The sequence below is a fragment of the Heloderma suspectum genome, chromosome 10 (assembly GCF_057233095.1).
Source record: "Heloderma suspectum isolate Gila_16-S chromosome 10, 16-S_ref, whole genome shotgun sequence".
Classification (NCBI taxonomy): Eukaryota; Metazoa; Chordata; class Lepidosauria; order Squamata; family Helodermatidae; genus Heloderma; species Heloderma suspectum.
In genome coordinates this window covers 5,731,162-5,754,715 of record NC_139467.1, presented here as the reverse complement: position 1 = coordinate 5,754,715, position 23,554 = coordinate 5,731,162, and the positions used below count along the sequence as shown (strand labels likewise).

Below are 23,554 nucleotides of genomic sequence, written 5' to 3'. Positions count from 1 at the left end.
GTACAGTCTCGGGAGGGCTGTACCACATGCATTTTCTCAACATGTACAGAGGTCAGCCTTCCCCAAACATGCTGGGAGTTGTAATGTAACACATCTGGAGGGCCCCAGGTTGGGGAAGACTGGCCTAGGTCCTTAGAAGAACAGATAAAAAGTTAAGTACCATTCAATGCTTGTTTTATTTTGTGTGTTGGACTGGGAGTCAGGAGATCCAGGTTCTAGTCCCCACTTGGCCATGGAAGCTTACTGGGTGACTTTGGGCCAGTCACAGACTCTCAGCCCAACCTACCTCACAGGGTTGTTGTTGTGATGATAAAATGGAGAGGAGGAGGATCATGTAAGCCACCTTGGGTTTCTTAAGGAGGAAAAAAAGGTGGGATATAAATGTAATAAATAATAAAAATAAATAAATAAATAGCTGAAGCAAGTGGTGGTCGTCAGCGTGGCCTTAGACAAGAGCATGAAGAACTGGCTTGCTGTTCTGGAGGCTCAGCTCCTCTTTCCCATACGTGATCCTGGGAATAAATGCCCAGATTGCAGACTTGATCTCCTCTGTCTCTTTGGATCTGGGTTTGGTGGGCTCGTGATGTCAGTCAGTCGATCTGTCGGCGATAGTCAGTTGACCGCCTAATATTTGACTGTAGTAAGGTATTTCAAGAATGCCACTGTGTAGATGGCAGCTTACTTTTTAATTTCATTATGGTATAATTTGTTAGCCAGGGCAGGAGGGAGGTGTCCCCTAAACCTGCAGCACTTGGGGGCAAACCTAGCATCATAGTGAAGCCAGGGTCTCCCTCTGGTTCTCTGTTATGACTGAATGAATCTCCAAGGAGAAAAGCCTGCCGTCATGGCAAAAGTGTTGGACTAGGACCAGGGAGACCGGCTTCATATTCTTGCTTTGACCATGGAGCTCTCTGGGCGCCCATGGACCAGCTTCTTGTCGCTCGGCCTAACCGACCTCGCAGGGTTGTTATCAGGATAAAATGGACCATGTACGCTTCCCTCCCTGAGCTCCTTGCGGTTAGGGTAGAATAAAAAGGTAATTGAATTTTTACAATACAAAAACACGAATAGGTGTTACATTGTGAAACAATGGCATCTAATGGTGTGTTTGCAGTGATTAAGCAAGTCTTCTTAAACGTGTTGAGTATCACACGTTTGCTCTTGTAACTTCAACCATTCCTTATGTCATGGCCTTTGGCTTGTACAATAAACATGTGATTCTTAACCATTATTTGACTGGTCAAACAGCCAACCCTTGATCTGGGAATAGAACCTAGACAGGAGCCTTGAGGCAAGTTGTTGTTTGTTGTCATATTTATTGATTTACATTTGTGTCCCACCTTTCCTCCAAAGAGCTCAAGGCAGTGTATGTACTCCCTTTCCCCGCCTTTTTATCCTTACAATCAACAACCCTGTAAGGTAGGTTAGGCAGAGAGAGAGAGAGAGAGAGACTGTTCCAGGGTAAGTAAGCTTCATGCCTGAGTGGAGATTCGAAGCCGGATCTGGTCCTAGCCTGACATGCTCTCCACTACACTTCACTGGAAAGGGCTTGCCTGGTGGCCCATCAAGGAGGCACTGACCCAAATGTTGGTGTCTCACCTTATGCCTCCCTTCTTTTCTGCAGATCAACCACAGAAATCCGGAAGGAGAAATCACGGGATGCAGCACGATGCCGGCGCAGCAAAGAGACGGAGGTCTTCTACCAGCTGGCGCACACCCTGCCCTTTGCCCGGGGAGTCAGTGCCCACTTGGACAAAGCCTCCATCATGCGCCTGACCATCAGCTACCTGAGGATGCACAAGCTGCTGAACTCTGGTTAGGACCACTTTCTTCTCTTGGGGTGTCCCCTTCCCTTCTCTTCCCTTCTTGGGTGGGGATGGGGGGTCGTGGGAGACCATAACTGTATCCCTGAAGACCCTATCCTGTGCCACTGGTGGTCCTGGTGGATCAAGGAGGCTTTTCAAGGGGGCTACAGATCTTTCCATACTGTCCTCCCCCTACAGCTAAGCTATGGCTGCAGGTGCTAGCCTAGCTGTAATGTTATTTAGTTATTTAAAGTATTTTTAATTCTACTCCGCAGCCAAAAAAGGCTCACAAACAATCAGTAAATAAACAGGCCCCAGCCTCAGGCTTACTATTGAAAACAGATGTGACATGGAAGAAAAGAGCAATGGGGAGGGAAGAGGAAAAATATATAACCTCAGATGCACCAGATGGGAAAGTGGTAGAAGGGAAAAGAAAGAGCTTGGTGGCAGCTTAGCAGCCCTGGCTGCTGACCCTTAGAGCCTCCAGCTACCCCCACCCCCGCTTCGCAACTTCTAGAACCTTCTCCTTTCCACTCCCACTGGTAGACCTGGGCATATCAGCAAGTGACTGCTACAGGGCAAGGCTTAATGGACTGGCATTGGCAGATGGTGAGGAACACATGCACGCTGATGCTAACAGAAGGTCGGCTTTGGATTAACTTTGTCAACCTGAGAGTCTCTGCCTTCATTTAAAGCTCAAAAAGCAAGTTTCTAGACCTTTGTGGCTGCAGTGCCAAAGCTTGAAAATGCAATGGACAGTTCTAATTCCAGGATGTGGGTGTTGCCGATGCAGAATCTGTGTTATCTCTAGTACCAGTTTTTGGGATTGGGCGGTGGGGTGAGACGTCTAGCAGTCTGGCCCTGTACCTTTCCCCCCCTCTATCGACTGTGGGTCCTCTAGTAACATTCCAGCCAGTAGAACCAGAAACCAAGGGATCCACATTCTCAAAACACACAAAGCACTCCGAATCTCTGGGCCACGGGGAAACGGGGCCAGGATGATTGATCTCCGCTGTCCATAACAGGTTGCACAGTTCCTAAGCCTGCCCTTGCCTCTTTCAAAACTTCCTTGGCCTTCAAGCTGTCAGGTACATGCACACAGAGCCAAACACCACGTCCCCATAATTTCCCTGGCGTCAACTTGTTGAGCTAGAGAAAGCTCGGTTGCTTTTACACCGTTAGTGCTTTAAATTCCCCCTGCAGCTGGGACAAGGAACACTGGTACCATGTCGGTAGAAGTATAAAAGGTAAAGGTAAAGGTGTCCCCAACCAGTCGTGTCCGACTCTAGGGTGCGGTGCTCATCCCCGTTTCTAAGCCGAAGAGCCAGCGCTGTCCGAAGACGCTTCCGTGGTCATGTGGCCGGCATGACTGAACACCGAGGTGCACGGAACGCTGTTACCTTTCCCGCCAAGGCGGTACCTATTTATCTACTTGCAATTTCTTGCTTTCGAACTGTTAGGTTGGCAGAAGCTGGGACTGAAGACAGGAGCTCACTCCATCACGCAGCACTTGGGTCTCGAACTGCTGACCTGCCAACCTTCCAGTCTGCAGTTCAGCGTCTTAACCACTAAGCCACCGCAGTCCTGAATGTCTGTGGATTGACTCATGGGGTCACGGGTGCGGAGAGTCCTGGCTTTCATTTAAAGCACGTTTCCGGCTCTCACAGCTGTGGTGGAAAGCTTGAAAACACACACATGGTGTTCTTATAGCAGAACATCTATTTCTTCAATGTAGAATCTGAGAAGTCCCCACCCCCCAGGCACTGACTCCTGGGGAAAGATAGAGGCCCGTAACTCCGTGCAAACCAGTCTTGGGATTGTGGCCTGCCTCAGAGCTCGGGGTTGTGGCTCTGTGATGTGATGAACATGAACTACCCATTAATCCAGCCCTGCCCTGAAGGAACTCTTTTCTGTTCCTCTGTAAAACAGGAGAATGGAGAGATGAAGCGGAAGCAGAGGAGCAGGTGGATGGCTATTACCTGAAGGCCTTGGATGGCTTCCTCATGGTGCTGACCGAGGAAGGGGACATGATCTACCTCTCCGAGAACGTCAACAAACACCTGGGCCTCAGTCAGGTGAGGTGCTGTGATCCGGCCAGGCACCTGTGTGGGAATCCTGGTGGCAAACACCAGGCAATCCCAGAGGGACAGAGTTTGAGCTCTCCTACAGTTCCACAAAACTGGCTGGAAATCCACAGCTTGGGCAGGCCATGACAAGTAAGCAGCGAAGACCCAAGTTGATCCAGATTGGAGCATGGCGGCCTAGGGCCAGCGGAACGCAAGGGGGGGGGGCTGCTCATAGTGGTCTTGCAGGACCAGCAGCACCAGGGTGCTGGCCAGAGGACCTGTAGCCGATACACACTTGGAGGTAGAGCACTTCCTCTGCGTACAGAACAACCAAGCTTACTCCCCGACATCCCTAGTTTTAAACAGGCCAGATAGCAGGTGGTATCTGCCATAGACCCTGGAGGGCCACTGCCAGTCAGACTAAGCTGGAGTGGAGAACCTTGGGCCTATGGGCCAAATCCGGCCTGCCTGGGGTCCCAGTCTTGCCCGCTGGGGTTCCCCAGATGGTCACACACCCTTTCCCCCAATGGCTGATGGTTTGCTGGTTTCCCAGCTTCTGCATGTGTCTCTCCCCCCCCCCCCCCCCGTTCATTCTGAAAGGTTGAAAGGCCTCTCCTGAGGCCTTGTTCCTGGCAGCAAGCGCTCTAAGCTAAAAGATGCTGGTAGTTTTGGCCCTGCCCCCTTGGCTTCTGACTTGCCCTGTTTTCCTTTAGCCCCACCCGCCGCTGGAATACAGTTCCCTGCAAGTCTCTCTGAAACGGAATTTGGCTCCTGGGCTGAAAGAGGCTCAACACGCCTGGACTAGACCATTTTCGGGCTGGCAGGCAAGGAGTCTGACCTGGGATAAGCTCGCTTCCATTGTTCCTAATGTTGGAAGTCAACTGGGCTGCTGTGGTGTTGGCATCTGTGCCAGCTGCACTCCGGATGGCTTTCAGTGCTGTCTGGAGAGGGAAGGGGTGGCAAGATGCATGGGGAGACCCCTTCTTGTTGAAATTTTTGGTTGTAAACTCCTTGAGACAGTGGCCTGTCTCTTTTCCTCACCAGGAAGCAGGAAACTGGGTGATTTTCACCCTCTCAGCCGAGAGGCGTTGATTCCCCTGCACCCATTGTCGAGAGAGCTTCCCTGGGACTAATGTGACGCGGGAGGGGGTGCAGGAGGAAGCCTCTGTCCTTCTTTAGCTCTGAAGGGCTGCTGAACTTGCACCATGGATAGATAAGTAACCCACCTCACATCCATGTGGCCCATCCACACACAGTCTTCCCAGGTGGGTTCCCAGCAACTCTGGGTAGAAAGAGGAGTGAATCTCTCATGGGGGTCATGGCAGTGTTTGGGAACTTTTATCATAAGCAGCCATGGCTTACAATAGGAAGATTGCAAAAACGCTGGACGTTTGATCCTCAAACTTGCAATGTTGATTTCAGGATGAGAGATCACCCCAGCTGTTCCTTCCAGGCAATGGCTTCCTAGTAAATAGTCTCAAGGGTAAGGGAGCTGAGGAGACCAGGAGAAAAAGAGCACAATGTTACATGTTGGACTAGTTCAGACATAGGGCTAAACCATAGCTTAGCATTACAAGAATAAGTCTAGCCTCCTCCCACCCCCCTTTCTCCCCTGGCACAGCTGCAAGGAAGGAATAAGACGCTTTTGCTTCCATTTTAGATCAACCACTGCTTCCCATGTCGTCTGAACCCAACAAACTGTTTTTAATCTCAACCATGGTTTGTTTGAAACAAGCCTACTTCAAATCATTTGTTTTGAAGTTGGCTTATTTGAACAAGCCATAGTTAGCTTAACTGCACTTTAAGACTAGGATGACCTGGTAAACTGTGACTACTCTAAAATGGAAGGAAGAAGCTTCCGATCTCACAGCTGTGCTGGAGGAGGAGAGGGGAGTGACGAAGCGCCTGAGGCTTCTACAGCTCATTCTTGCGATGCTAAACTGTGGTCTGAATGTGGCCTCCCCCTCTCACTCCAAGCAATATCAATATCTAGGGCCAGAAACAGTGACCTTTTTGAAGGGAGTATTCACAGCGCAATTGGTTCATACGTACTTTAAAATTGCTTGTACAACTTTTCAGTCCAGAAACAATGATATTACATTGTCAATATTTTTGTGCATTGGAAATGTTTCCAAATTCAAAACAACACTACTCTTTCAGCCTTCCTGAATGGCACCCATTGCTGGCATTTTTCTGTGGGTGTTTCAGAGAAATGGTAACAACTTTTTTTAAAACAAAAAACAATCCCCAGTGGCAGATTGATTTTGAAATGGATCTTTTTGTTCTGCTGGTGAATTTAAAGTATGATGATGTCTTTGATTTTGTTAATCCTTGTTATCATTTGGGGGTGGGGGTGGAGATCTCAGGAAAACAACATTAAGAGAGCAGTACTGAATGTTCTAATTTGCACTTCCAAAATTTGTGAAATGTGCTTTTCCTCCAAAACCTGGTTGAAATGGGATTATCTTATATTGGCTCCAAATGCGTCATTTTTAAGTATTTCGCAAAGCACTCCGCTTTTCCCTCATTTTGTAACTGAGAAGCACTCCTGGTGTTGGTGAACACTGCTTTTAATAAGTGAGTTTATTTACTGCCAAATGAGCACATGTCTTGGCAACTGAAAATTTCATTTTACTGTGTACAACTGCCTAGCTGTACGGGTTGTACCACGGACAGTGTTTATGAGCTTCTGCTAAACCGCCACTTCTTGCAAAACTTGCAAAAGCTGGGCTGAACACAAAAGCGGGACATCTCAAGCACTTAGGTCAAACGCGTTCAAGAAAATGTGCTCTTCCCAATATGTGATCTGGCTTCAAAGTTTTTAATGACCTACGTGGGAGGACGAAAGGGAACATAGGGAGGGGGTGGGATTTCTGATTGGTTGGCACTGGGGAGCCCTACCCAATCAGCTAGCTCCTGGCAGATTCCCTGTCCTTGGCACGTGTTCTAGCATATGGTGTTGTGCTTATCCGCTGCGGCTTAGCCTCCCGCCCCCCCCGCCCCCCAACAGCTTTCTGACGTTCCTGATTATCTTTCCCCTTCCTTCCACTAGCTGGAGCTCATTGGTCACAGCGTCTTTGACTTCATTCATCCCTGCGATCAAGAAGAGCTTCAAGATGTTCTGAGCCCCAGGCAGGGTGAGTCACTACTCACCATCCTTTCCTTGCAGACTCATTAGAATAGGGTCTGCAGCCTCCCCTCCCCTGACACGCACACATTTATTTATTTACAGTATGTTAACCTCACTCTTCGGACTTGAGAGGTTCCCAGAGCAGCTTACAAGGATGAATAATGAGACAGTTGCTGCCCTCAGGCTTACAGTCTAAAAGGCACAACACAAAAGGAAAAGGGACTGGGAGGGAGGAGGAAAAAGGCAAAACTCGGGCACCAGTTCTTAGACTGAAGTACCTATTCTCTCTGGTAGGAAAGGGTGAAGCAAGCTCCCTGCAGTTGTTCCTTCTCTGGCTGATGTATGGGGCCAGGTTGGTCTTCCCCCTTGCTGGGATGTTTATCCTGGGAGTCAGGGGGGTTCAGCCTCCTGGTCACCCTTGGTTTTCTGGCCGACGGATGAGGCTGGAGTCTGCAGTCCCATGGAACTGTCGGCTGAAGCTGTGTGTTCCTTCTGGCAGGGAGGGGTGAGGTGAGCTCCCTGCAACTGTTCTCTCTCTGGCTGATGTTTGGGGCCAGGTTGGTCTCCCTCTTGCCATGAAAAAATTAATGCGGGGGGGGGGAATGAAAGAGGGCAGAACCCCTGCAGAACAGCCCAATGAGAACTGTGCTTGCTCAGCGGCAGGGCTGGCCCAGGATATTTTGCTGCCTGAGGTGAAGGACAAGATGGCGCCCCCTCTCTTTCCATGTACAAAAGCTGACTGGACAGCCAGTGGAATCTTTCTTTTGAATCTGGTAATAGGGCAGCATCCTCCACCACACCTGAAGGCAGAAGGCCAGCTCAGGGGGCGCAGGGCAGGCTGCATGGTCCAGAGTTCTCTGCTCCAACGCTTTGCTGCTGCCTCTCAGTATCTGCGGCTTGAAGCAACTGCCTGCCTAATGGTAGAGCCGGCCCTGCTCAGTGGCTATGGGATACTGGCAGGCCTTTGCAGGGGCAGGAAGGATTGAAAACTTGGCGGGGGGAGAGGGGATGTGACAGAGTATCCTCAAAGAGGCCTGGCTGGCTGGAATGAATGCTCCTCCGCCTCAGCAAAACGGGAATAAGAATGCTCCCTTGCAGGGTGGCTGTAGGGATTTCAGGAAAACAACACAGGTGAGTTGCCTTCTGTGTTTGAAATATGGCATTTTATAGGAAACATTCAGTGTCTCAAACTAGAGTTCCCATTCTCTATTTTATGCCAGAAAAGAAGCTGCCCGTTCCCTATCCCTGTGCCCCCCCCCCAACTCCATCTCCTGTTTCCCTTGCACTTGCCCTCTTCCTGCCCCATCCTTTGGGCTCAGGTGCCCCACATCTTGATGGACGTTTGATCCCCAATCCTCCCCAGGGTTCTCAAAGAAGAAAGAGGTGAAGACGGAGCGCAGCTTCTCTTTGCGCATGAAGAGCACGCTCACCACCAGGGGGCGCACCGTCAACCTCAAGTCGGCCACCTGGAAAGTGAGTGGCTGGGGTGCTCACGTGGCTCCAGGGCTGCAGGGGAGCGGGGGAGGACAGATTGCGGGGGGATATTCAGAGCGCCATCCTACGCATGTTCAGACAGAAAAAAGTGCTGCAACTCCCGGTGTTCCCCAGCCAGCATGAAAAAATGTCCTACAACTCCTGGCGCAGAGAAATTCCATGGCTGGCCGGGAAACACTGGGAGTTGTAAGAATTCTTTCTCTCTGAACATGCATAGGACTGCAGCTTTAGAAACGTATGGTTGTGCCTTAATGGAAATAGGGCTGTAGAGTAGGTATTGCTCTGGAGAAAGGAGGGCAGGGCGCTGGGGGCCTTGTTATGGAAATGAGGGGTCTGAGATAGTGGCTTGGATATCCACAGGGCTGGGGAAGGGGAGAGAGAGGAGTTCTAATGCTGCTGCTGCTGCTTCATGATGATGATGATATTTCCTTGCTACCCAGTAGCTGAAGCTCTCTGGGCAGTTCACAACAATTAAAACCATAAAATACATCACGATAAAACAGAGATGTTTAGATATATTAAATTTAAAACTACAGTATAAAACCAAAGTAAAAACCAGCTGCAGTTTAAAGATTTAAAAATACAGTAACAGATTTAATAACAACAGAAACACTGCTGCTAGGTTTTCTCTTGGTTTTTACTTTTATTTTATACTGTTGTTTTAAACTTTTAGACTTGGTATTGTGTGTCTTAGGGTGTATTTTATGGTGTTAATGGTTGTGAACTGCCCAGAGCACTTCAGCCATTCGGCGGTATACAAATGTAAATAAAAAAAAAAGAATAAATAAAGAACTAAAGTGGTGCCGGAACAGAAGGCCAGTGTGGCCTAGTCAGCTGATTGGATTTGCCGCCTGAGGCCCTGAAAGGAGGGGTTGCTATGGCAGCTGGACTCTAGAACGTGGCTGGGGAAAAGATGATTCTAGAACAGGGGTGTTGTACCTCAGTCCCATGGGCCAAATCCGCCCGTCCTGAGCTCTCCATTTGGCCGCATGCTAGCCCCTCCTTTTCCCCCTGACCACTGATCATTTGGTGGTTTCCTGGGTTTTGCGTGATATTCCCCCCACGTCCCAAAAGGCTGAAATGCCTCTCCGGCAAGTGCCCGTTGCCTGCCTCACACCCTCGCCTCATAGGAGAATGCTGCAGGGAGGCAGGCAGGCAAAGCCGGTCAGGGTGGCTTCGCTGCTTGCGGGGCTTCCGTGTGGGAAACCTCACTTACGATTGAAGCCAGCTCCTGGCCACCGTGTGGCCTGGATTATCCTCCTGGCACGTCAGCCAGGGACCATGATGTTGGGGAGTGTGGCTCTAGCTTGAGATATCGTCTGCCCCCCTATCAGAATACAATTGAATTAACCCAGTGAATGGTGGCAGTCCTTTTAAAGACAAATCAGAAACATAATTGTAAGGCTAGTTTGGAACCTAGGAAGCAGCTTTATACTGAGTCAGGCTGTTGGTCCATCTAGCCCAGTATTTTTGACGCTGACTGGCAGCAGCTCTTTGGGGTTTCATTCAGGGTTTTTCCCTGCTCGTCTGGAGAATCTGGGGAACGAACCCAGGGCCATGCAGAGCACCACTGAGCTATGGCCCCTGCACTCTACTTCTGAGGGGTGGAGCCATCTTAGAACAGTTTGAAGGGGCGTGTCCGAGTGAGTGGGTGGGGCAAAACCCTCTGGGCAAAGCAGCTGCCTTCATTCATTGGTTGTTCTTCCCATCCATCTGTTTGTGTAGGTGCTGCATTGCGCTGGGCATATGCGGTCCTATGCACCTGCTAAGCCAGCTGAGGGAAAGGAGGTGGAGAGCAGCTTTGTGGAGCCCCCTTTACGATGCCTGGTGCTGATCTGTGAGGCCATCCCGCACCCTGCTAACATCGAGACGCCCCTGGACAGCAGCACCTTCCTCAGCCGTCATACCATGGACATGAAGTTTACCTACTGTGATGACAGGTGAGCAGAAAGCAGTGCACTCTGGAAAATGTTGGGATTTACGGTCGTCAGCAGCAGAGGGTGGGGCAAACCCCAGCCCTCTGGTTTTCCCATCACTGCTGCTGCTGCCACCCAGAGATCTGTGATAGCACCCAAGGAAGAGGCCAAATCCAGCCCTCCAAACTTTCTGTCATGAATCAACTTCCAGCTGATGATTCTTAATCTTTGCCATGATTTTTCACTGAACCGTTTTAACTGTTTTGTGCAGTGGTGATTTGGGCAGCCTCCTTGTACATGCTGGTGGAAAGGGAGGATGTCAGGCTGACAAAATAGATAAATGTCAGAGAGGAAATTATTTCCCAGCCACCTGGGAGGTATGAATGAGGTTTAATTTGGCACCTGGTGGCAGCTGTTTGGGGCATCTCCCCCGGGTAAAGCTCAAGCCCCTGAGAAAACATGGGGTGATGGCAGTCTGGCCTTTCCAAGACCTACGATTGGATGTCCCAGTGTCTTTTTCTTTGGCCAAAAGTATCTGTGTGGGCTCCCATTTCAGACTGATGCTGTGGTGCTGGGGGAGTTAACCCTGCCCTCCTTGTGCTTGCTGCTAACGTACATCCACTCCTTCCCAAGGTGCTCTTAGCTACGAAAGGGAAAACATAGAGCTGGGTTCTTCGACGTGGTGTCTGTGGGCTCCTCTCATGGTGCCCACTAGGCTCCCTCCCCTGAACTTTATTTATTTCGAGCTTTTTATATAGAGAGATTTTATATTTTATATAGAGAGCTTTTATATTTTATATAGAACTTTTCATTTATTTATTTTTATTTATATAGAGAGCTCTTTTATTTTATATAGAGCTTTTTACTTTATGTATTTATTTTTATATAAAGCTTTTTTATTTTGTATAGAGTTATTTATAGAGAGCTTTTTATAGAGAGCTTTTAAACATTTTATTTATAAATCTAGAGCTGGGGTCTTTGACATGGTGTCTGTGGGTTCCTCTCTTGGTGCCCACCAGGCTCCCTCCCTCCCTCCCCTGATTTTTATCTTATTCTTAAGATTTTAAAAATTAAAACAGTGTTTTAAAACTGGGAGGCTGGCATGCTGCCACATGAAGGTCAGTTCTCCAGAACAACCCTTACTGGGTTTCAAAAGAGTGGCTTTGTGTTTTGGAGCTCAGACCCCACCACTGCCCTGTACTTAGGTTCTTGGGCAAGTTACTTTTAGTCTCACCAGCTTCTGGGAAATGGGGGTGTTGTGACCGGCCATGCCCACCAAGGCATTATCTGAGTGGGCAAGCCAGCCCCCGCCCTATGGCAGCCCAGGAACACTTTCTCAAAATTCCAAATATGCCCACTGACCCAAAAATGTTGGTGACCCTGATTTAGAGGTACAAAACAAGCCCATGTGATGCTACTAGCAGGTGGGGGAGTGGGGAGCAATTGGGGTCATGGTCACAGGGTGAGGGGGAAGGGTTAACCTTCCCCCAGTGAGGCAGCCCTAACCCAGATCGCCCCCCAGGACCTGCATTTAGCCAAGGAAAGGTACATCATGATCTCTTGTGCCGCATGCCATCTGGCCCTAATGTTTCCTCCAGTGTGGTTGGAGGCACAGTTGGGGCAGGGGGCAAAGTGGTGAGTGGCCGAGTCCCGGAACTCCAAGCGCAGTTGTCCCAAGCCAGCCTCTCCCTTCCAGCATGTCATCCTGATTGTGGGGTCAGAGTTCCTTCTGCCTAGAGCACTGGGCCTGCCCCCACAGCGGAGATGGCCAGTGGAGAGCTCAGTGTTTCCACGATCCAGCACTTTCCAGGAATGGATGGCCGCAGCGCTTGCCCCTGGCCGAGGGTTTGGTGGGATGGGGGCTTGGTGGCGATCTTGCGTGTCTCTCCTGCCTTGCCTTGTGCCATCAATTTTTGAGATCCCCAGGAGCCCCACTTAAGAAGGGGGATGGGGTGGCGAGGGGGAGACACAAGCAGGGGGTCTTGGCACTGATGAGCACTTTCTGCCTGCAAGGGAACCGTTTTGGGGGGCCGGAGCCCAAACCGTGGGGTGTGGCAGTATATCTCAGTGTGTACGCGAGCAGTAATCCTGGCCTCAGCCCTGGGAAATCTGCACTGCTGTCTCATTCTGGGTGTCCCCGTCTCCCTGGGTAGGATTACTGAGGTAGCTGGCTACACACCCGAAGACTTGCTTGGCTGCTCCATCTATGAGTACATCCATGCCCTGGACTCGGATTCGGTCAGCAAGAGCATCAACACCCGTAAGTCACACTTGCCCCAAGCCTGACCTGTTCTTTCCTCCCCCGTGTTTTTGAGGAGTGTGATCCTGATCTGAAAATAACCATTCCCTGCAGGAAACAAAGAGAACTTTCTCTGTTTGATCTATAGCAGCCTTGGCAGAGTTCAGAATGTCATATCGAGACCTGAGAACATGTCACTTGGCTTTCATTTCTTTTCAACTAACTTTCTAGCTCTTATGTTGGCTAAGATAAGCTTGAAGATATGTGAGAGGTATTGGGTGAAATGTCAGAAAGTAAGCAGCTTATTCCTTGTTCTTCAACTATGGTCAGTAAAAGCAGATTAAATGATGCAAAATTAATAGATATATGTTAATTTACTTTGCATAGTGCATCCAGGTCAGGAGATTTAGCTTGGATATATAGGCAGGCATACAAGAGTATATATAACCCTGAACAAAGGGTAGGTAAAAGGGCTTATTTAGATAGTGGTTTCTGGTAGTCCCGAAATACTACATCTGAATTTCACAGAACAGTTTGAAGGAGTCTTGCATTTATTTTTGTGGTAAATCAGCGACCATAGGGTTAAATAAATTACGCACTGAAGCTAAAGGAAGTAGGTAACTGTGCTGCATTGCTCTGGCCCATCTCCTTCTAAGAATTAGGCATTCCAGTGCAAATAAACTGGCCTCTTTAAAATGTTGCCACTCTCCACTTCTGTGTGTGTGCTTTAAAAAATAAGTTCCTAGTCCTTATTGTTTTGGAGCCAAAAAATGGGAAGTGGGGGCTTAGGAGACAAGTATGTCGGTTTATTCTTTCCACTGACAGCTCTCAGTTTCCCTGACTTCTCCACATAAGCATGACCTATAATTGTTATCACTGTATGTTTCCCCTGCTAAATTTCCCATGTGTTCTTGCCTTCCTTTATTTCCACTGTTGTTAGTGCTGAGGGTAGGGTGAATTACAAGGTGACTGAGCTAACGTGAGGTGGTTTCTCCAGTGAGGTTGAATGTTCATGGGAATGCTTTAACACGCCACAGGCAAGTGGCAAGAATCCCCACAGAACTGCTTTGATGGGTGACCGAGTGAGGAGATGGTGAGCTGCAATCGGCAAACTACCGGAGAGCTCACACCATGGGGCTGTTCACACAACATGCTAACCCTCAGTGGTTGAGTGTGGGTTGTTTTGAACCATGTGTTAGCATGTTGTCTGACTCTAGTCACGGTGGCTTGTTTGATCATGCCAACCAACCCACTGTTTTACATTTCCATCTATAGCACCTCTCTTCACAGACTGCAATTTCCAAGTTTCTCCGGGAAGAAAGAGTGACTGTCAAACCAGTTTAAGTAGTGTGGATGTGTCCATACAGGCATGACTGTTAAAGATGGTTCTAGACCATCCTTCCCCAACCTGGTGCCTGCCACATGTGTTGGACTACAATACCCATCACCCCATGGCAGCATGGGTGTTCTTGCTGGGGGCAATGGGTGCTGTAGTCCAACACATCTGGATGGCACCAGGTTGGGGAAAGATGGTCTTAGAGGGCAGCAGGCATGAAAGAGGCTGGGAACTTCTGTGACAGGGAGGGAAGAGACTAAATCAAGCCCTGGGGGACTTTCCAGTGCTGTCAAGCGATTTCTTAACACAGAGAGAGAGTGAGAGAGAGAATCCTGTTCCGCCTTACTGTCTCCTCCCCTGCCTCCCAGCTCATCCATTTGTCTGTCTGTTCTAGACTGTCTATGTTTCACTTCCTATTGGTAGTGCTGAGCAAAGGGCAGGCAGTGACTGGGCAGTACCGTTTCCTGGCCAGGAACGGCGGCTACCTGTGGACCCAGACCCAAGCCACGGTCATCTCCAGCAGCAAAAACTCCCAGCCCGAGAGCATCGTCTGCGTTCACTTCATCTTGAGGTCAGATTCTGGGAAGGGATGGTGTGTCTGTTGGTCTGCCCACACAGGGGGAGGAACAAACAAGCCAGGACTGGAGAATGGGGGTTGTAGTCCAACACATCTGGAGGGCACCGGGTTGCTGGAGGCTGTGATAGAAGGTTATACAATTGTGAGTGCTGTGGAAGGAGGAGCTAGAGAAAATCTTTTCGACCTCTCATAATATGAAGGACCCAAGGTCACCTGATAAAATTTGACTGGCAGCAGGTTCAAGGCAGGCAAAAGAAAGTCCTCCTTCACACAACCCATAGTTCAGCTTATGGAACTCACCACCACTGGATGTGGTGTTGACCTGTAGTATAGATGGCTTTAAAATGAGGATTTGACAAATTTATGGAGGGGGTGGCGGCCTGCTGATGGCTATTAGCCATGGTACCTAAACAGAACCTCCTTGTCCAAGGGCAGCCTATCTCTTTGAGTACCAGATGCTGGACACAAATGGCAGGGAAGCTTAGCTGCCTTCGTCCCCTGCTTGTGAACTATTCAGAGGCATATGGCTGACCTTGGTTTGAAACAGACCCCTGGGCTAGACAGAGCTCTGGTCCAGTCATAGGAAGCTGCCTTATACTGAGTCAGAGCCCATCTCACTCAGTATTGTTGATACTGACTGGCAGCAACGGCTCTCCAGGGTTTCAGGTATGAGTTTTTCCTGCCGTACCTGGAGATGCTGCCGAGCATCGAACCTGGGGCCTGCGGCATGCAAAGCAGGGCCTCTGCCATGGAGCCATGTCCTCCAGCCAGGTGACCCTTATGTTCATTGTCACACTGCAGCTTTCCTAAGCGGGTAGGAGGGGCAGCGCTGACCCTCTTTATTCCATTGAGCGACACCAAGATGGCTTTGGAATTGGGCGGTGGGAGGAAGCTGAGTGGCTGCTGGGAGAAAGGGAGACGGTGTTGATGACCGGTGGCTGAAGCTCCTTGGGCTGGTGGTTTGCGGTGATGTAGTGGCACATTATTGAAGTGCAGGCGTTCATCATGACAGTCCTCACAGCCACCCCCTCCCCCAAGGAGAGTCCAAAAATGCAGGCAACTGTGTTTTTACATATCAACAAACCAGTTCTAGCAGCTTTCATCTCTGCTGGGGGCAGGTCTTTTGTAAAGCTCTTGTGTCCTAATAACCCAATTGAGGTCAAGCTATCCCAAAATACTTTGCTTTACAACCTGGAACAATATATTGTTGCTGGGAGAAATCCATTTCCTCCCAGCTACTATGGGAATTGCAGTGAAGCTCAGAGGGAACAGGGAAGTCTGAGGGGGCTGAGACGATGTCAGGGGGTCCCTGCTAATAAAACTGCCAGTGCGGTGTCCCTGTGAGCCCTGGCTCCACGTCACCAGTGGCGGCTTGGTCCCTGGACACTTTGGGCATCGTTGGGAATTCCTTAAAAGAACATCAAACACCGCCTCCCCCTGAGCTGACTGGGTTAAGCGGATCGCCTTAGTAAAACGCCCTGTGGAACTGTGCCGCCAAGCCCTTCCGGCCTTTGCTGGCTGTGGGTAGCGTGCTGCTGGTCCAGCGGTGCTTGATTAACACCCACTTTGCCCTGACACCTTGTTGCAGCCAGGTGGAGGAGACGGGGTTGGTGTTGTCCTTGGAGCAGACGGACCGGCAAGGGGAACATCGCCGGCTGCCCCCGCCTTGCCTTGAAGGGCTGGACTCTGACGGGGCTCTTGATGAGATGGACCCCAACGGAGGAGACACGATTATCAACCTCAGCTTTGGTACAAAACAATGGTGGTTGGGCAATTTGGGCAGAGAGGAGGAAATAAGCAAGCCTCCCACCTGCCCTTAAGAACAGTCTCTCTCTCTCTCTTCTCCCCCAGAGTTGCGTGGCCCCAAGATCTTGGCCTTCCTGCGTCCTGCCAACATCAGCGAGGAGGAATTGCAGCTAGACCCCAAACGCTTCTGCAGCCCTGACCTCCAGAAACTGCTGGGGCCCATCTTCGACCCTCCTGGGGCCCAGAGCCAGGCAGGAGGGACTTTGCGGGCAAGGCCTGTGGCCACGTCTCCCAAGCCGGCTGCAGCTGCGAAGAAGGCTTCTGGAAGCAGCAGCCCAGTAAGGAAGCAGCAGCATTGGATGGGGGGCGGTGGGGGTGGGGGTCTGTTGACATGACTGGGAGACTGAATTTAGTGGGCTACGCAAGTTGATGACCAGTGTGTGCGGTGGTGGTGGTGGTGGTGGGGTGCCCCATTACAGGTTTGCTGTGGAGAGTGTGCCACTTCTGATGGGCTGAGAGAGAGATGGGGAGGGCAGTATGGTAGGGATGCTGGGGAAATCTGCAACGGAATCAAAAGGTTCTGATTTCTATGACTCTGACACGTATTCCACAGCAGACTGGCTTTTTCCAAGTCGCACAGATTCTGTGGACTTGTGGACCTTTTTTTAACTTATTAGGATTTTACACAAATGTAGTCATAGAAAAATACATAAAATAAAAAAGCACTGGCTGAAAATGTGCATTTCCCCCATAGGCTAAAGCATGAAAATGCACATTTGGAGGGGCATTTATGCATTTTGGGGGGCATTTATGCAAATTTGGGAAATTGGAAAAAATCCAATTCCGTCAATGAGCGGACGATGGAACAAAAGGCACCTGACAGTCTGCGAAATGCAGATGGATTTTACAAAATGTGTACATGCCTACTATATGGTGAGGGTTAAGTGTCTTGTGTTGCATTGAACCATAAGCCACACTCTGGGAGCCTTTTCGGCTGGAGAGCGGGATAAAAATGCTTTAAACAAATAGGGATGTTATCACTGGGCATTGGACATGAGGGAGAAGGGATGTACATCTGTGTGCCCACAGTATACATCTCACCTTACGGTGAGTTGTCCCTGTGAGAAATGGACTCTCCTTGAGATGTGAGGTGGGAGTGGTTGGGAGGGAAGGTAGAATCCAGCATTTATCTTGCTATAGTAGAAAAGGGCACAAGGGAGGAACATTCATACCAGTCTTCTCCTGTTTCACTTCATTCCCTCCGTCCCCAGACCAACTTGCCAGAAGAGCTGCTTCTCGACATGGAGAATGTCCAGAAGCTCTTTGCTTCCAACAAGGAGGCACAGTCAATGGAGACAGCGCTGCAGGTACTAATGGTTGTGGGCCAGAGAGGGGCCTGCATTGGGCAGGACTCTCAGGGTTGGACCAAGAGCCCCCAGCTCTCTCCCCATGTGTGTATGTTCAGTTTGGTACTGGATTTAGCCACCGTAGAATGCCAGCTTTCACTTTTCCCACCTTTTAAAACAAAAACAAACAAGTCTGTAGACCTCATGGTCACTGAAGTTTCACAAGCCAGAGTGGGAGCTAAGTAAAACACCATCCTGAGTTCAGTATGCTACAAGCATTTCAACTTGGGTTCAGTCAGTGCCAACAATGTGTTGGTCTCTGTGCACCGAACACAGAAGTGACACCATTCTTGCCTGAGCGGCTTAAAATTATCTGGAACAGGGATGGGGAACATGTGGCCCTCCAGCTGTTCTTGGACTGCAGTTCCCATGAGCCCTCACCATTGGCTGTGCTGGATAGGGCCCATGGGAGTCGCAGTCCAACAGCACCCGGAGGGCCAAGTTAGTTGTACGTAGGTCCCATCTGAAGTCAACGGGGGCTCACGTTAGTGATGGCGTAACTTTTCACAATGATGTCACTGGGAATCAGCATGACTAACCAGTCGGGATCTGACAGGAGAGAGAGGTGGCTGAGAGACATCGAGGACTGACAGCGGCCTAGTTCAGATGGCCCATTAAACCAGCCTTCTCCGACCTGGTGCTGTCCAGATCTGTGGGAGTTGCAGCCCAATGGCACCAGGCTGGGGCAGGCTGAGTTAGACTGTGTCTTAAGTGGATGATCGTGAGTGCCCCAGAGCCAGCCTTGGACCCACACACCGCAGGCCCCCTCCTCCCGGCTCCTTCGTGTGCAAGAGAAGGGGAGTGAAAGCTTCCGCTTCCACTTGTGACTAAACCACTGTTTCCTGTTATGTATCAGCTCAGGGAACTGATTTATTCTTTGCTCTTGCTCATGAAAACAAGTGAGGACATCTCACCACAGTTTGATGTCCTGGTTTGTTTTCACTGACTAGTATTTGAATAAATCTTAGTTCCCCGAGGTTGTGTGCAATGGGAAATGGGGAGCTTTCACTCTCCTCCTCTCACCCATGAGGAGGGGAGGGGAGGAGAGGGGAGAGTGTGAGTCCACTTGTGGCTCATTAGCGATCATACCTATGTGAGAGGGACCACATAGTGGAATTGCCCCTGGTTTGCATGCAGAAGGCCCCAGGTGTGATCCCTGGCAGCATCTCCAGGTAGGGCTGGAAAAATTCCTACCTGAAACCCTGGAGAGCCGCTGCTGCCAGGCAGTGTTGACAATACTGGGCTAGATGGACCCGGGCAGCTTCTTACATCCCTGTACCCTAAACCAGTGAGGGCCCACCTTGTTGGACCTGAGGATTGCATGTGATGTTGGCTCGGGAGCCGAGAGCCACACACATGTACGCACCCACATTTTCCCTCCTTTCTGCCATCAAGTAAGCCTGCCAGTGCCCAACAGTGGAGCAGAGAGCCCCGCCAAGAGGTTTTGGCCCCGGGTCACTTCCATCTTGGAACCAGCCTGAAGAATATACTGAGCGAGGGAAACCTGCTTGAGAAATCTCTTTCCCACCCCAAATTTGGAATGGCCAAATCTGTCAGTTTCACTTTCTCCCATATTCAGTTTCTTTAAATCTCAAGTTCTTTCTCTCCTGAATATGAAGAACTTTGGTAAATTCTTACTGGAAAAGAACTGAAACAAAATTGTCCCCCATCTGCACCAGCCAAATTCAGTAGGTCAAGCTCTTCCCAGCACGGAGAGGACCATGTTGCGCCTGCCTCCCACGTAGCTGTCAAAGATGAGGAGCCTTCCAAAAACAAAGAGGTGGCAGTCCTAATTCAGCAGTAACATGCCTGAATGGACAGGGATTTGGACCCAGACTTTTAAGAGCAATGTTCTCTGCCTGGATGGAAGAATCCGTCCGCCCGTTTTGGTTTCTTCCAGTGTCGATTTCTTTTTGCCCTGAATATGGATAATTTTGCATATTTTGATAAATTCTTATCACCAAACTGAAATCCCTTCTCCAAATTCTCCTTGGCTCCCAGCGTGTGATAACTCTCTACTGCCCTCTACAGGATTACGAAGGCCTGGACCTGGAGATGCTGGCTCCCTACATCTCGATGGATGACGACTTCCAGCTCAGCAGCACAGACCACCCACTGTGGCTGGCCGAGAAACGTGGGGAGCCCGGAGCAGGAACCCTGCCAGGCTCTCCACCCCCGCGGCCTCGGTCCAGAAGCTTCCATGGGGTGTCTCCCCGTCCACCTGAAGCAGCCACCCTCCCGCGCTGGGGCAGTGACACCAGCCTGAGCCAAGCCCGTCCCGTCCAGCCACCAGGAAGCATCTCGTGTGAAGCAGGACAAGTGGTGGAGATGGTGGCATCTGTCAAGATTCAGTCCATGCAGGAAGGGACCAACCCAAAAAGCCAGGCGGCCTCAGTGGGGGGCAGGAAGAGGTGAGCGGGTTGACAATCTCTTGAGATTGATGTGCTGCCCTTCTATAAATTATTTCTAGAGTGGCTTACCAATTAATAATAATAATAATGTTGTATTATTACTAACAACACTGATAACAAGTACTTCTTGTTCTTGCTATTCCCAATAACAGAATTTATCTGGTAAAACCATAAAATACAAAAATACAACTTGAAAATAAAATCTAAAATAGCCACAGAATTAGAACCAGAATAAAAACCAAAAGCAAGGGAATCTCAGTACAACAGATCAAAAAATTACTAAAAATATTTAGGATTGACAAGCATGTGGAGGAAAAAAAGGTCTTCACCTGGTGGGAGGGTGTTCTATAACCACCCCTCGCCCCCGGTTTCATTAGGAGGGGCACACAGAGAAGAGCCTCAGGGGATGACCTCCAGGGCTGGGTAGGTATATGTGGCAGGAGGCAATCCTTCAGGTAACCTGGCCACAAGCCATTTAGGAGTTTAAAGGTTAATACCAGCAATTTGAATTAGATGTGCCTGTTGAACTGATAAAGCAGTGGCGTGATGTAACCCTATCAGCCAGTCCCTGTTAACAATCTCACTGCCTTATTTTGGGCCAGCTGAAGTTTCCAGATCATTTTCAAAGGCAGCCCCGCATATAATGTGCTGCAGTAATCCAGACGAGAGGTTACCAGAGCATGGATAACTGTAGCTAGTGGAGGTGTACAGTACGTGCTATGCTGTATTTTTAAGTAGTTTTATCGGTTTTAGTCCTTCTTGTGATGCCTGTTTTTAGCCTTCATTGCTTTTAATTGTTTTGTTATGCCATTTCTGCTTTTATGTGGATTATGGATTTTATTTGTATGTTTGTTGTATATCAACCCGAGAGCTATTAGCTGTAGGCTGACTAATAAATCTTAGAAATACATAAACAAATTAAACCCTTTGACACACAAATCTACTCCTGTTGTTGTCCCCCCCCCCCCCCCAGCTCCCTTGATTTTTGACAGCCTAATTTAGGAGGGGGAAAGGCGCTTTTTGTTTTTGCTATTGTTAAACCACTGGGAGTCCAAGACCCTTGCTGTTCTACTGCACATCACCCAGAGATCAACCAGTAGATCCCAATCTACCTTTCTGCTTGCTCCGCTTTAGGAGGAGTGTAATCCAGAACAGGTTGATCACCACTCAGCTGGGGAGTCAAACCACCCACTTCCACCGATGTTACCTCCATCTTTTCTGGATTGAGTCTCAGTTTATTGGCCCTCATCTAGTCCCTTACTGTGCTGCAGAACATCCACCGCCTCACCTGGATTCAAGGAAAAGGAGAGTGGAAGCCGCTGCGCCAGCACAAGCTCTCCCAACTCCTGAAGGGGGAGCGCACATGCGCCACCGCCCCTTCCCCCCTGCTCACCGCATCTGCCTCCCCCACGTCTGCCCACCCACCACATCTCCTTCCCTAGACCATTACCCCCATTTCCGTCTCCCACTCTGCAGATCCTGTCAGGGCAAGGGGCGGGCCACCGAGCTCTCTGAAGAGCCACATTGGGTGGAAAAGTGGCCAGCACGCCTCTTCAGACAGCTGGCCAGGCCCAAATGCCTGGCTCTGAGGGGGTCCTTCCTTAGAGCCAGGCATTGTAGGAGGAATGGTGTCCCTAGAGATGGCCTGTACCAAGAGGCACTATCTCCTACTCGCACACGGGGGTAAATAACTTTTCTAAGATAGCTCTTCCCACCTGAAATTCTTAAAAATGACTTGTATGTAAAATAATACCTTTATGAAAAAATTGAAATGCTCCTGCCTCATTCACCAGGGTACGTCTTAGTTGCTCAAAAGGTGACATGTTTTTTTTTTTTTAAATAATTTAGCTGATTAATACAATTAAATGCTGCAACCCTTAGAATTCTGGTTGCTTCTTTCTCTGGTGCTTACAATCCATCTGCTCATTAAAAGTCAAAAGATGTGTTTTTTTTCATTACAGACCTGGTTGGGAGCAATGCTTCTAGTACCAACTCTTAAAAACGTAATCAACTAGAACTGTTTTTTAAATGTAGCATGATGATTGTATCCTTCTGCTTTTTGGCTGTACTGCAGTCTTGCCTGCCTGGCTGCCTACTCTTGGTCTGTCATGCTCCTTTTGCTCATGCACCTCTCTGCCATTCCTCTAACAGGGCCCGGGAGCTGAGCGTGGAAGAGGAGAGAGAAATCTTCCTGGAGGCGGGGCCCACTAAGCGTGCCCGTGGCCATGAGCCAGAGGGCTTTCTGATGCCCTCCCTTAGCCTGGTATGTGCTGAAAGTACCCACCCACAGGAGGGAGGGAGGGCTGCTGAACTGCCCTGCATCTCAGATCAGGGCTGCTGAACCACCCTGCAGCCCAGGATGCTGCTGGCGCGCTTGCCTGGATCCTGGGAGGTTTCTTGGTTAGGACCTTCTCTCCTGTCCCACCAGGGTTTCCTGCTGAGTGTGGAAGAGTGTTTGGAAACCAGATCCGAGAGGGGCTTTGGGGGCACTGTGGCGCTGGGCAGGAAGCTTCTGTCTCTGGAGGAGCCGATGGGTGAGTGCTACGTAGCATCTGAGCTGAAGCTCTTTCTCGCTGTTGGGCGAATGCTTGGTAGAACGCTCACGTCACTGCTGGCGTGTCAGCCTGGGCATTCTCCGCGCCAGGTGCTTAACGTGAGAGGCATGCAGAGGGCTTCCCCAGTAGTGGCGGTGCTGCACAGTGCTACCTCCAGGTTTTGGAGGGCCCTTGGGCAAGACACCCTCGATAGGCCCCTGGTCACCAGTTGCTCTTGCTCCTCCGCCTCTTTCTCATCATTGCTGCCACTTGCTCGCTTGACAGGAGGGAGCCAGGGAGCAAGTTGGTCATGGCATCTCCTCCTCCTCCTCGCCACCACCGTCATCTGGGCCAGAGCGAGAGGCAGGTGAACAAGCAGGTTGCAATAGTGAAGAGGAGGAGCAAGTCCAGGGGGCTCTCGTCAGTGGGCCCCTGCTGGGGTGTGTGGCCTTGGCAAGTGCCTGGCCATGCCTACCCTTACTGCCCTTGTGCCGCAATGGGCTGGCTGCTGACTAGCCATTTGGCTCTGCCAGACGATTGCAGCACCACAGCCACGTAAGCACATGAGTAAGAAGGCAGCAGTCCTGAGTGGCAGCACTGGGGGATGGTCTGGTCGACGTTGGGCCATCAGCCTTTGAGAAGCAGCTTGGCCCCTCCCACGGAGCTCAAGGCCAATTGGAAGAGGGTCTCTGACTGCTGTTTGGCTACGGCGCCCCTGAAGAGGACAGTGTCCTTGACTCTCACAATCCACAGCTGGGCAGCTCACTGGGGTAGTGAGCATATAATAGCTGAGAGGGAGCATCCAGTGGGCAAAACAGGGACGGGCGTGCGGTCACAACTGTCCACACCCAAAGTCACACCATACAGGTTTACTAACATTTATGGGTTCTCTAC

At 50.0% G+C, this 23,554-nt stretch overlaps 1 protein-coding gene and 1 pseudogene across 10 annotated transcripts in view; one reads left to right on the top strand and one right to left on the bottom strand.

The window, feature by feature from the left end:
• The window catches only part of LOC146337528 (protein CFDP2 pseudogene), a 471,985-nt pseudogene that overhangs the window by 432,422 nt on the left and 16,009 nt on the right, over nt 1-23,554 (bottom strand). The window lies entirely within an intron of this gene.
• Nucleotides 1-23,554, top strand: part of HIF3A (hypoxia inducible factor 3 subunit alpha) — a 49,198-nt gene that overhangs the window by 17,621 nt on the left and 8,023 nt on the right. For 4 of the 8 annotated variants that reach the window (XM_084814826.1, XM_084814825.1, XM_084814822.1 and 1 more), the window contains 13 exons: nt 1,625-1,815; nt 3,735-3,880; nt 4,585-4,695; nt 6,924-7,008; nt 8,365-8,474; nt 10,221-10,435; nt 12,565-12,671; nt 14,410-14,557; nt 16,152-16,312; nt 16,415-16,647; nt 17,581-17,676; nt 19,747-20,126; nt 21,261-22,371. In XM_084814826.1, coding sequence (XP_084670952.1) covers nt 1,767-1,815; nt 3,735-3,880; nt 4,585-4,695; nt 6,924-7,008; nt 8,365-8,474; nt 10,221-10,435; nt 12,565-12,671; nt 14,410-14,557; nt 16,152-16,312; nt 16,415-16,647; nt 17,581-17,676; nt 19,747-20,126; nt 21,261-21,813 — 2,394 coding nt within the window. In that variant the 5' untranslated portion in view covers nt 1,625-1,766 and the 3' untranslated portion in view covers nt 21,814-22,371. Of the gene's footprint in view, nt 1-1,624; nt 1,816-3,734; nt 3,881-4,584; nt 4,696-6,923; nt 7,009-7,516; nt 8,475-10,220; nt 10,436-12,564; nt 12,672-14,409; nt 14,558-16,151; nt 16,313-16,414; nt 16,648-17,580; nt 17,677-19,746; nt 20,127-21,260; nt 22,390-22,554; nt 22,661-23,554 lie in introns of those variants that run through there. The other 4 variants (XM_084814824.1, XM_084814827.1, XM_084814823.1 and 1 more) reach the window with 4 other exon arrangements.